Here is a 12,865-nt window from a genome sequence, read left to right as displayed (position 1 = left end):
GTACTTTTAACACCCCCCCCTTACCTGCTCCCTTTCCCTCCTTTCCTCCTCCCTCCCCTCCCTTTCCCCCCTTTCCTCCTCCCCTTTCCCCCCTTTCCTCCTCCCCTTTCCCCCCTTTCCTCCTCCCCTTTCCTCCTCCCTTTCCCCCCTGTCCTCCGCCCTTCCCCCCTTTCCTCCTCCCCTTTCCTCCCCCCCTTTCCTCCTCCCCTTTCCCCCCCTTTCCTGCCCATTTAGTTACTGTGTGAAGAGAGAGAGAGCATTCCCATCTACTGCACAGCAGTAACTTCCATTAAAGCCTATGGCAGGGTTTCCCCAACCTATTGTGAAGATGAAGCAAAACATATTCAATACTGTCTAGGTTTGATATCTAGTTAACGGCAATATAAGGGTGATTATAAAACCATGTGGAAATCGGTCATTTGTACTCTAGAAGTTGCGGACAATTCAACTAAGTACCCAAATCACAAAAGAACCTACGTGGGTAAAACTGGACAGGCAAAAAAATGCTGTAACAAACTTCATGTCTGTGGGAAAAGCCTGCTTTCAGACAGACCAAACCAGACCCGGCCCACAGAATTATACTGACCAGTAGAATGGGAATGGACCATCTCGGTGCGGGGGGACTTGCATTGTATAATTCTTGAATGACAGGATCTCTATGACCCAACATAAACAGATAGCAGACAACAGTGTTACTTCCCTGGCATTTATAAAACATCGGCAATACAGTCTGCATTAAACATATCCATAACATATCAATTATATACAGAGCAAATCAAAATAATTATATAAATCACGTCACAAAAAACTAACTTATTCAAAGAGCACGGGTGATGTAATCGTAGGCCCATATCCCAGTCGGTACACCCTTGCAGTAGTTTGGGTATCCTAGGAAACGTTGTATCTTGGTAACGCTGTATCTTGGTAACGCTGTATCTCTTTATTCTCCCAGTTTGTCGAACTCATTTGGAATATTCAGGCTTTTATACATTTAGACGTTTTATTGAGTTGCTAAATAAACCGTTCCTATTCAGAGAGACTTTGTAATTTATATAATGCATGTTTACAACACATTAATAACACGTGTATTAAGTATTAATAAACATCCATTAATACAACCACCACTGTTACATAGGGATCTGGGCAGAGCATAGGTACCTTCGACTACATCACCCGCTTTAAATTAAAATAGCATCACGTATCCATAACAACAACACAGTGAACAATAATATTATCATTACCTCGTCACGTACTGTACATTACAACGTCACGCCACCACGCGCTAGCCTCACGGTCACCATAACAACCACACGTGCCTAGTCACTAGAAAGACAAAGCTATCAACTTCAATAGTTAAGCCACTTTTGGTACAATTGCAAAAAAGAGGAAATATCAAACAATTTTTACCTTGATTCTTTTTTAAAGGTCTTTTATAAATAATGTAAAGATACTCTATGTAATTTATAAAATTCAAGATGTGACCATATGTAGACAAAGAATCCTTTGAAGAATACGTAACATCACTCACACTGATAACTTCATGGTAAAACCTGTGAGAATTACACCCAACTAACAGATTGAACAGTCTACTGTTTTAAAAACTGAAAATAAAAATGATTTTTAAATCATTATTTTGACAGTTGAAATATTGGCCATGTCAACAAAATACCTCATAGTCATAATAACGTTAGTTTGTTATTGTCATCCCCAAAAAACTAAACAAAATCAAATCTAACAATAAATTAGAAAAACATTCAAATTGACTATATTTCAATTCTATACATTTTGGACTAAAATGTTGATTTTTCAGTTAGTTTTTGAATGGAGTAATTGCCTAGTCACATAAACGCGTGTCAGTCAATGTAATCCGATAGCTAATTCTACAGTATAGTACACAAGTCCCAGACAGACAGGAACAGGACAACACTTGGCGATTAGATGCCTAGACCCCTCTGGCCTGTATGGAGATTGGTAATATGGTGATAATTGGTCAGTGCATAACATTAAGCACAGGTAAACACACAGGTACCTGTGATAAAACACAACCTCTTTAGGCCTCCCGAGTGGCATCATTACAGACCAAGGGCGCACAGGTGGCCCATCGTGCTCTAGCGACTCCTTGTGGTGGGCCAGGCGCATGCAGGCTGACTTCGGTCGGCAGTTGTACTGTGTTTCCTCCGACACATTGGTGCGGCTGGCTTCTGGTTCTTGGCAGGGTCATGTTTCGGAGGACGCATGGCTCTCGACCTTCGCCTCTCCCAAGTCCGTACGGGAGTTTCAGCGCTGGGACAAGACTGTACCTTCCAATTGGGGAGAAAAAAGGGTGAAAAGTACAACAAAAAAAAGTAAAATAACCAAAACAACCTCTTCCTGAAGACCCTCACTTTTCTGAAAGTATCTTGTCTCTCTTGTGCAATGAGCGGTTACAAAATACAATTCTCTGTCATTTTTATGATAAAATATGAAATAAATTGACGGCTCTGCAAGCTGTTTCTGCAAAACAAGGAAGTGCCTGTGAGTACGGAAGCCCGTTGGGTAACAAATAGTTGTTTTCAGAGAAATCACAGCCAAATAGAATGATACCAAAAGGAAAGTCGGCCACGGATGAAGCTCACAGTATTCCATGACACAACACACGCATAACTACATTACATAAAAATGACAACTTTGGACCTCGTGTACAACAGTTACAAAATAACAGTAGAAACACAGTAATTACTATCCAGGGTGTGATATTTTCTCAAAGGGGGGCCACCTCACCTGATTAAATTCTGTCCTGTGCTCAATGACGATGCACTGACCAATGGTTTCATTTTTAAATAGTCCTAATTAGCTTCTTCTTCTCCTCCTCTCCCTTCCCTCTTCTCTCTCATCTCTCCTTGACCCAGCCCGCTACTAAGACCACGCGTCTGTTTTCGACTTCACTATCGTGATGACACTCGTCGCCGCCACTTTCCCCGGTATGAGTGGCCCGATCACCGACCCGACCCCACCACCTCCCCTCTGACCCCCGACCCCTAACCCCACTCCCGGGCTCCTCGCCACAGTCCTTGCAAAACTCTGTAGCGCCTCGTACTTCGACCTCAGGTGATCGAGCTCCGCCCTCATGCTGGCGTTCTCTGACGCCAACTTATCCACTTCCTGTTGAAGCTGTGACTTCTGCTTCTCCAGCTCCTCCTTCTGGGTGACCCGTTTGACCCGGCAGCTGGCGGCGTAGCCACGGTTCTTCAGGGTGCGCCGGCGCTGTTTAAGCTGCAGGATCTCATCCTTGGTGAGGCCGCGGAGGTGCTGGTTGAGCTCCCGGACGGACATAGTCACCAGCTCATCATCTGTCAGGGTGGTCCCATTCTCCCCCGGCTCCCTCTTCACCTGAGGGGAGGGGAGGGAGGAGAGGGGGAGGGAGAGAGGGAGGTGAGTTAGGAAGAAGACATGGAGAGGCCGTAGTACACGTGTCAAACTCACTACACGGAGGTCCTTGTGTCTGCAAGTTTTCGCTCTACCCTTGTACTTGATTGATGAATTAAGGTCACTAATTAGTAAAGAAATCCCCTCACCTGGTTGTCTAGGTCTTAATTGAAAAAATGAAAAAAAAACACTTGGCCCTCAGTGGAATGAGTTTGACACCTCTGCAGTAGCAGGTAAGAGAGAACATACCTTACTTGGATACATTATCATATATTTCTACATCAGTCCAGCGCGAGTTCTCACCTTCAAGGCCTTGTTTCCCTTATTAGTGGTCGACATGCCACGAGAACCAGCCCCCTCTGAACACACCTGCCCCCTCTGAACACACCTGCCCCCTCTGAACACACCAGCCCCCTCTGAACACACCTGCAGACAGGACGGAGACAGAGAAAATACATAATATCACATTTCAAATGTCTTTATTTTGGAACTTCTGTGAGTGTAATGTTAACTGTTCATTTTTGTTGTTTTATTTCGATTTTGTTCATTATCTACTTCACTTGCTTTAGCAATGTTAACATATGTTTCAACATGCCAATAAAGGCCTTAAATTGAAATTGAATTGAGAGAGAGCGAGAGAAGAGGAGGCAGTGCTTAGCTCAGTATAAGAAAGTCTGCAACTCATCTACAAACTGTCACAATGAAAGTGAGAACAGACACTCAAAGAAACACACACAGACACTTCCTGTTTGTTGGTGGTTAGTGTGGCAGGGCCTGTGGTGTCAGAGCTCTAGAACACCCATCAAGCGTTCTGATTGGTTGGCCAGGGACCAACAGGGAGAGAGATGAGTATTTGGACAGAGTCCAGGGGAATACCATAGACACGGAAAGGAAAGAGAGAGAGAAGCAAGTAGATGAAGAGAGAGAAAGACACAATGATATTTGAAATGTAATGTTTACTGTTTTATTGTTTATGAACATATGTTTCCCAATAAATAATAAATAAATAAAATAATAAATAAAGCCAATAAAGCCCTTCAATTGAAATTGAATTGAAAAACTAACAAAAAGATATAAGTGACAAACACGAGGGCTGTGAATGAGGTGAGATCAATTCCACACACAGAGGTGCTAGCTGGGTCATTGCTCCACACAACAAGCCTCATTCAGTCAGAGATGCGAAGACGCTGTCCCATAGCACTGTGTGTGTGTGTGTGTGTGTGAGATGAAGGGCAGCCATTGTTGCAACCGCTGAACGATCATCATGAGACCAGTCAGGATGACTCAGCGTATTCCTGACCTCACCACTCTTCCCCTCTCCTTTCTCACTTCAATCCCTCCCTCTCCCACCCGTTCTCTTTCTCTCCCTCTTCTATCTCCCTTCTCTCGCTCTGTTCTATCGCTCCCTCCTCCTCCCTCTCCCTCCCCACCCTTATTTCTCTCCCCCTTCTCTCCCCCTCTCCCACTACGCCTCATCCCCCATCCATATCCTTATTTCTCTCCCCCTTCTCTCCCCCTCTACGCCTCATCCCCCATCCATATCCTTATTTCTCTCCCCCTTCTCTCCCCCCTCTCCCTCACCCCTCTCTCCTGTTTGGTGGGTGACACTCTACCCCTTTGTCTCACCCCTCTCTCCTGTTTGGTGGGTGACACTCTACCCCTTTGTCTCACCCCTCTCTCCTGTTTGGTGGGTGACACTCTACCCCTTTGTCTCACCCCTCTCTCCTGTTTGGTGGGTGACACTCTACCCCTTTGTCTCACCCCTCTCCCTCACCCCTCTCTCCTGTTTGGTGGGTGACACTCTACCCCTTTGTCTCCTCTCTTTCACTTCTCCCTCACCTCCCCCTTTTCTTGTTGTCTTTCTCCATTTCACGCTCTGCTGAAAGTTAATAACTCTCTCTCTAATTCACAATTAGCGTGTAGCATTACACGGATTGACTTCTCTCTCGTCACACCCCGAACTGCCTAGACCAATAGGACCCGCTCTCCCTGTTCTTCTAGGAAGGTGTGATGGAGGGTCGAGACAAGGGACTAAAATGTGAGTGGAGCTCTGAGGGTTTCATTTCCATAATGAAGAAGAAGGAAAATTATGAATTCATTGAAAAAACAATGTAGACCTATCAAGCTGCCTACTGCACACACCTACTGCTGCTACTACTACTACCTCTACTACTACTGCTGCTACTACTACTGCACACACCTACTGCTGCTACTACTACTACCTCTACTACTACTGCTGCAATGTAGACCTATCAAGCTGCCTACTGCACACACCTACTGCTGCTACTACTACTACCTCTACTACTACTGCTGCAATGTAGACCTATCAAGCTGCCTACTGCTGCTACTACTACCTCTACTACTACTACCTCTACTACTACTGCTGCTATCAAGCTGCCTACTGCACACACCTACTGCTGCTACTACTACTACCTCTACTACTACTGCTGCTATCAAGCTGCCTACTGCACACACCTACTGCTGCTACTACTACTACTACTACTGCTGCAATGTAGACCTATCAAGCTGCCTACTGCTGCTACTACTACCTCTACTACTACTGCTGCTATCAAGCTGCTTACTGCACACACCTACTGCTGCTACTACCTCTACTACTACTGCTGCAATGTAGACCTATCAAGCTGCTGTGGTCTTTTCAACACATCCATTCTATCACACACACACACACACACACAACTGCTACTGCTGCTACTACTACCTCTACTACTATTGCTACTGCTGCTACTACTGCTACTGATACTACTACTGCTACTACTACTGCTACTACTGCTACTACTGCTGCTACTACTGCTACTACTGCTACTGCTACTATTACTGCTACTACTGCTACTACTACTGCCTCTACTACTACTGCTACTACTGCTACTGCTACTACTACTGCTGCTACTACTACTGCTACTGCTACTACTACTACTACTGCTACTACTACTACTGTTACTACTACTACTACTGCTACTACTACCTCTACTACTATTGCTACTGCTGCTACTACTGCTACTACTACTGCTACTACTACTGCTACTACTGCTACTACTGCTGCTACTACTGCTACTACTACTGCCTCTACTACTACTGCTACTACCTCTACTACTACTGCTACTGCTGCTACTACCTCTACTGCTACTGCTGCTACTACCTCTACTGCTACTGCTGCTACTACCTCTACTGCTACTACCTCTACTGCTACTGCTGCTACTACCTCTACTGCTACTACCTCTACTGCTACTACCTCTACTGCTACTGCTGCTACTACCTCTACTGCTACTACCTCTACTGCTACTGCTACTATTACTGCTGCTACTACCTCTACTACTACTGCTACTACCTCTACTGCTACTACCACTACTACTGCTACTACTACTACTGTTACTACTACTACTACTACTACTGTTACTACTACTACTACTGCTACTACTACCTCTACTACTATTGCTACTGCTGCTACTACTGCTACTGCTACTACTACTGCTACTACTACTGCTACTACTGCTACTACTGCTGCTACTACTGCTACTACTGCTACTGCTACTATTACTGCTACTACTGCTACTACTACTGCCTCTACTACTACTGCTACTACCTCTACTACTACTGCTACTGCTGCTACTACCTCTACTGCTACTGCTGCTACTACCTCTACTGCTACTGCTGCTACTACCTCTACTGCTACTACCTCAACTGCTACTGCTGCTACTACCTCTACTGCTACTACCTCTACTGCTACTACCTCTACTGCTACTGCTGCTACTACCTCTACTGCTACTACCTCTACTGCTACTACCTCTACTGCTACTGCTGCTACTACCTCTACTGCTACTACCTCTACTGCTACTACCTCTACTGCTGCTACTACTGCTACTGCTACTATTACTGCTACTACTGCTACTACTACTGCCTCTACTACTACTGCTACTGCTACTACTACTGCTGCTACTACTACTGCTACTGCTACTACTACTACTACTGCTACTACTACTACTGTTACTACTACTACTACTGCTACTACTACCTCTACTACTATTGCTACTGCTGCTACTACTGCTACTACTACTGCTACTACTACTGCTACTACTGCTACTACTGCTGCTACTACTGCTACTACTACTGCCTCTACTACTACTGCTACTACCTCTACTACTACTGCTACTGCTGCTACTACCTCTACTGCTACTGCTGCTACTACCTCTACTGCTACTACCTCTACTGCTATTACCTCTACTGCTACTGCTTGCTACTACCTCTACTGCTACTATCTCTACTGCTACTACCTCTACTGCTACTGCTACTATTACTGCTGCTACTACCTCTACTGCTACTGCTACTATTACTGCTGCTACTACCTCTACTACTACTGCTACTACCTCTACTGCTACTACCACTACTACTGCTACTACCACTACTACTGCTACTACTACTACTGTTACTACTACTACTACTACTGTTACTACTACTACTACTGCTACTACTACCTCTACTACTACTGCTACTGCTACCTCTACTACTACTACTACTACTACCTCTACTACTACTACCTCTACTGCTACTGCTACTGCTACCTCTACTACTACTACTGCTACTACTACTGCTACTACTGCTACTACTGCTGCTACTACTGCTACTACTGCTACTGCTACTATTACTGCTACTACTGCTACTACTACTGCCTCTACTACTACTGCTACTACCTCTACTACTACTGCTACTGCTGCTACTACCTCTACTGCTACTGCTGCTACTACCTCTACTGCTACTGCTGCTACTACCTCTACTGCTACTACCTCAACTGCTACTGCTGCCACTACCTCTACTGCTACTGCTGCTACTACCTCTACTGCTACTACCTCTACTGCTACTACCTCTACTGCTACTGCTGCTACTACCTCTACTGCTACTACCTCTACTGCTACTACCTCTACTGCTACTGCTACTATTACTGCTGCTACTACCTCTACTACTACTGCTACTACCTCTACTGCTACTACCTCTACTGCTACTACCTCTACTGCTACTGCTACTGCTACCTCTACTACTACTACCTCTACTACTACTGCTACTACCTCTACTGCTACTGCTGCTACTACCTCTACTGCTACTACCTCTACTACTACTGCTACTACCTCTACTGCTACTGCTACTGCTACCTCACCTACTACTACCTCTACTACTACTACTACTACCTCTACTACTACTGCTACTACCTCTACTGCTACTGCTACTGCTACCTCTACTACTACTACCTCTACTACTACTACCTCTACTACTACTACCTCTACTGCTACTGCTACTGCTACCTCTACTACTACTACCTCTACTACTACTGCTACGACTACAATCAAAACTCCTCATACTGCATCCTTCTACTATTACTGCAACAGCACCTACATGCTATACTAGCTTTAATTCATGACATCATTGATGGATGTTTGTTGTATATGTTTTCCTCATCATCTCTATCGGGACACAACTGAACCCCACTTCAGAGGAGAGACACAATGGATCAAAGAGAGAGATGGGGGGATGGGGGGAAAGGAGGAGAGGGGGAGTAGGAGGACATTAAGGAGGGGGGGGGGCTTTTACTGCCAGGCTTGATCTTATTTCCCTTGTGGCCCAAAACCCCCTCACACACACACACACACACACACACACACACCCGAAAGCCCCACCTCCGCCTACACATGCCAGCGGGGTACACAAACAATGCACACAACCAGGAAATGACAGTGTACACACACACACACACACATACACATACAAGGGAACTCAAAGGCAAACATGTATATGAAAATATACATAGTGAGAAGAAGAAGTGGAGGCTGCCAGTAAGTTACCAAGGATGGAGAGTCTGCTGAGCAAAAACATCATAATCACACACACACACACACACACACACACACACACACACACACACACACACACACACACACACACACACACACACACACACACACACACACACAGGTTCAAGGAGAGGAGGGCAGCTCAAGTCGTCCCACCACCATGCTCCCTACTCATTACCGTGTAGCTGTTGCTGTGTGGTCATTGCTAAAACAACCATTGCTGTGGCAGGCGGTATTTTATGGGGTGTCTGAAAGAACACTGACATCTTCAGAGCTGTTACAGCAGAGAGAAAGGGAGGGATGTAGGGGGACGGAGAAGAGAGAGAGGGAAGGAGGAAGGAAGGGTGGAAAAGAGAAGGAACAAGAAAGAGAGAAGAGGTGAAAAGGGAGAAGGGGAGAGGGAAAGGTGAAAGGAGGGAGCGGGATGGAGGAGTGAAACTAGGCTGACGTCTTCAGAGAGGATTGTTACAGTTAGAGAACAGGGAATAGTGCTGAATAGGGAGGGAGGGAGGGAGGGGGGGTGGAATAAGGAGGGACGATGGGGAGAAAGGAGGAGGGGGAGGAAATAAAGCGAGGAGGGAGGGAGGGAAAGCTCTTGGTCAAATCTGCATCCTCGACACATTTCTATGAACTGGAAGGAGGGAGGGAAGAGGGGAGAGAGAGAGGGGGATTGGGGTTGAGGAGGAGCGAAAAACTCCTGAACTCAGCAAGGGGACTAAAAACACCAATTCCAAAGTTCTGAAGTTGATCCGACACTAAAAAACTGCTGTCGTTAGCTCTCTCTCACACACACACACACACACACACACACACACACACACACACACACACACACACACAAAATCAGTCTTGCTGAAACATCAAATACGGTAGAGGAAAATGAAACACAGTGAGGTCAGAAATCAGGAGGAAAATGACACACAGTGAGGTCAGAAATCAGGAGGAAAATGAAACACAGTGAGGTCAGAAATCAGGAGGAAAATGACACACAGTGAGGTCAGAAATCAGGAGGAAAATGACACACAGTGAGGTCAGAAATCAGGAGGAAAATGACACACAGTGAGGTCAGAAATCAGGAGGAAAATGAAACACAGTGAGGTCAGAAATCAGGAGGAAAATGACACACAGTGAGGTCAGAAATCAGGAGGAAAATGACACACAGTGAGGTCATAAATCAGGAGGAAAATGACACACAGTGAGGTCATAAATCAGGAGGAAAATGACACACAGTGAGGTCAGAAATCAGGAGGAAAATGAAACACAGTGAGGTCAGAAATCAGGAGGAAAATGACACACAGTGAGGTCAGAAATCAGGAGGAAAATGACACACAGTGAGGTCAGAAATCAGGAGGAAAATGACACACAGTGAGGTCAGAAATCAGGAGGAAAATGACACACAGTGAGGTCAGAAATCAGGAGGAAAATGACACACAGTGAGGTCAGAAATCAGGAGGAAAATGACACACAGTGAGGTCAGAAATCAGGAGGAAAATGACACACAGTGAGGTCAGAAATCAGGAGGAAAATGACACACAGTGAGGTCAGAAATCAGGAGGAAAATGACACACAGTGAGGTCAGAAATCAGGAGGAAAATGAAACACAGTGAGGTCAGAAATCAGGAGGAAAATGACACACAGTGAGGTCAGAAATCAGGAGGAAAATGACACACAGTGAGGTCAGAAATCAGGAGGAAAATGACACACAGTGAGGTCAGAAATCAGGAGGAAAATGACACACAGTGAGGTCAGAAATCAGGAGGAAAATGACACACAGTGAGGTCAGAAATCAGGAGGAAATGACACACCGTGAGGTCAGAAATCAGGAGGAAAATGACACACAGTGAGGTCAGAAATCAGGAGGAAAATGAAACACAGTGAGGTCAGAAATCAGGAGGAAAATGACACACAGTGAGGTCAGAAATCAGGAGGAAAATGACACACAGTGAGGTCAGAAATCAGGAGGAAAATGACACACAGTGAGGTCAGAAATCAGGAGGAAAATGAAACACAGTGAGGTCAGAAATCAGGAGGAAAATGACAGTTCACATTAGATTCTTTAATGATACCAGTAGATTGACAGCTACACGGTGCCAACTGCCAGCAATAAGGAATGTGCGTGTGTGCTTCCTGCTTACAAGCAAAAACTCTAACAGGAAGTACCAGTGACGCTGGTAGGTCCTCAATACGGACGTTGTCCAATGAAGCGGATGCTAATCTACAGGACTGTTTCGCTCAGACTGGAATATGTTCTGGGATTCATCCAATAACATGGAGGAGTTTACCACATCAGTCACCGGCTTCATTAATACTGAGCTAAAGGCTAGAGCTGCCGCTTTCAAGGAGTAGGACACTAATCCAGACGCTTATGAGATATCCTGCTATGACCTCCGACAAGCCATCAAACAGGCAAAATGTCAATACAGGACTAAGATCGAGTTAAATGCCTTCTATGCTCGCTTTGAGGCAAGCAACCCTGAACCATGCATGAGAACACCAGCTGTTCTGGACGACTGTGTGATCTCGCTCTCCATAGCCGATGTGAGTAAGACATTTAAACAGGTTAACATTAACAAGGCCGCGGGGCCAGACAGAATACCAGAACACATACTCAGAGCATCCACTGACTAGCTGGCAAGTGTCAAGAATGACAAGATAACATGCCAAATTACTATCGCCCCGTAGCACTCACATCTATAGCATGAAATGTTTTGAAAGGCTGGTCATGGCTCACATCAACACCATCATCCCAGACACCCTAGACCCACTCCAATTCGCATACCGCCCCAACAGATCCACAGATGACACAATCTCTATTGCACTCCACACTGTCCTTTCCCACCTGGACAAAAATACCTTTGTAAGAAAGCTGTTCATTGACTACAGCTCAGCATTCACCATAGTCCCCTCAAGCTCATAACCCTGGGACTGAACACCTTCCTCTGCAACTGGTTCCTGGACTTCCTGATGGGCCGCCCCCAGGTGTTGAAGGTAGGCAACAACACTTCTGCCACGCTGACCATCAACACGGTGGCCCCTCAGGGGTGTGTGCTTAGTCCCCTGCTGCACGACTGCGTGTCTGTCTAAGGCTTGAGACAGACAATGTGTGTGTCCTAAATGCCACACTATTCTCTACATGAGGGATGGACAACTGGCTCCCTACAGGCCACACTATTCTCTACATTAGGGATGGGCAACTGGGGGCCTGCAGGCCACACTATTCCCTACATTAGGGATGGGCAACTGGGGGCCTGCAGGCCACACTATTCCCTACATTAGGGATGGGCAACTGGGGGCCTGCAGGCCACACTATTCCCTACATTAGGGATGGGCAACTGGGGGCCTGCAGGCCACACTATTCCCTACATTAGGGATGGGCTACTGGGGGCCTGCAGGCCACATGCCTTTAGAAGGCCTGTGGACCAATAACAAAACACTTTTTTTTTATTCAGTCAGGAGAGAGAGTCTCAACTGACTGTTGAGAGTTAGAATAGTAGAATACAGAAGGTGAATTTAGAAAATAGGTTGTGCATCAGCAGTCACTCAATTAGCCCATGTCAGCAATTTTTGGGGGGGGATTAGTAAATGATACTAGCGGCCAGCTA

At 45.7% G+C, this 12,865-nt stretch overlaps 1 protein-coding gene across 4 annotated transcripts in view; it reads right to left on the bottom strand.

Annotated features, from left to right (window-relative positions):
- Positions 1-621: 621 nt before the first annotated feature.
- Positions 622-12,865, bottom strand: part of LOC116352714 (transcription factor MafG-like) — a 33,330-nt gene continuing 21,086 nt past the window's right edge. For 2 of the 4 annotated variants that reach the window (XM_031811555.1, XM_031811556.1), the window contains 2 exons: positions 3,709-3,831; positions 622-3,369 (listed from right to left, as the gene is read on the bottom strand). In XM_031811555.1, the coding sequence (XP_031667415.1) occupies positions 2,896-3,369; positions 3,709-3,831 (597 nt within the window). In that variant the 3' untranslated portion in view covers positions 622-2,895. The remainder of the gene's footprint in view (positions 3,370-3,708; positions 3,832-12,865) is intronic. The other 2 variants (XR_004206573.1, XR_004206574.1) reach the window with 2 other exon arrangements.

This window comes from Oncorhynchus kisutch, unplaced genomic scaffold, assembly GCF_002021735.2.
Source record: "Oncorhynchus kisutch isolate 150728-3 unplaced genomic scaffold, Okis_V2 Okis01b-Okis20b_hom, whole genome shotgun sequence".
NCBI classification, from domain to species: domain Eukaryota; kingdom Metazoa; phylum Chordata; class Actinopteri; order Salmoniformes; family Salmonidae; genus Oncorhynchus; species Oncorhynchus kisutch.
This window is presented reverse-complemented; position numbering and strand designations above follow the sequence as displayed.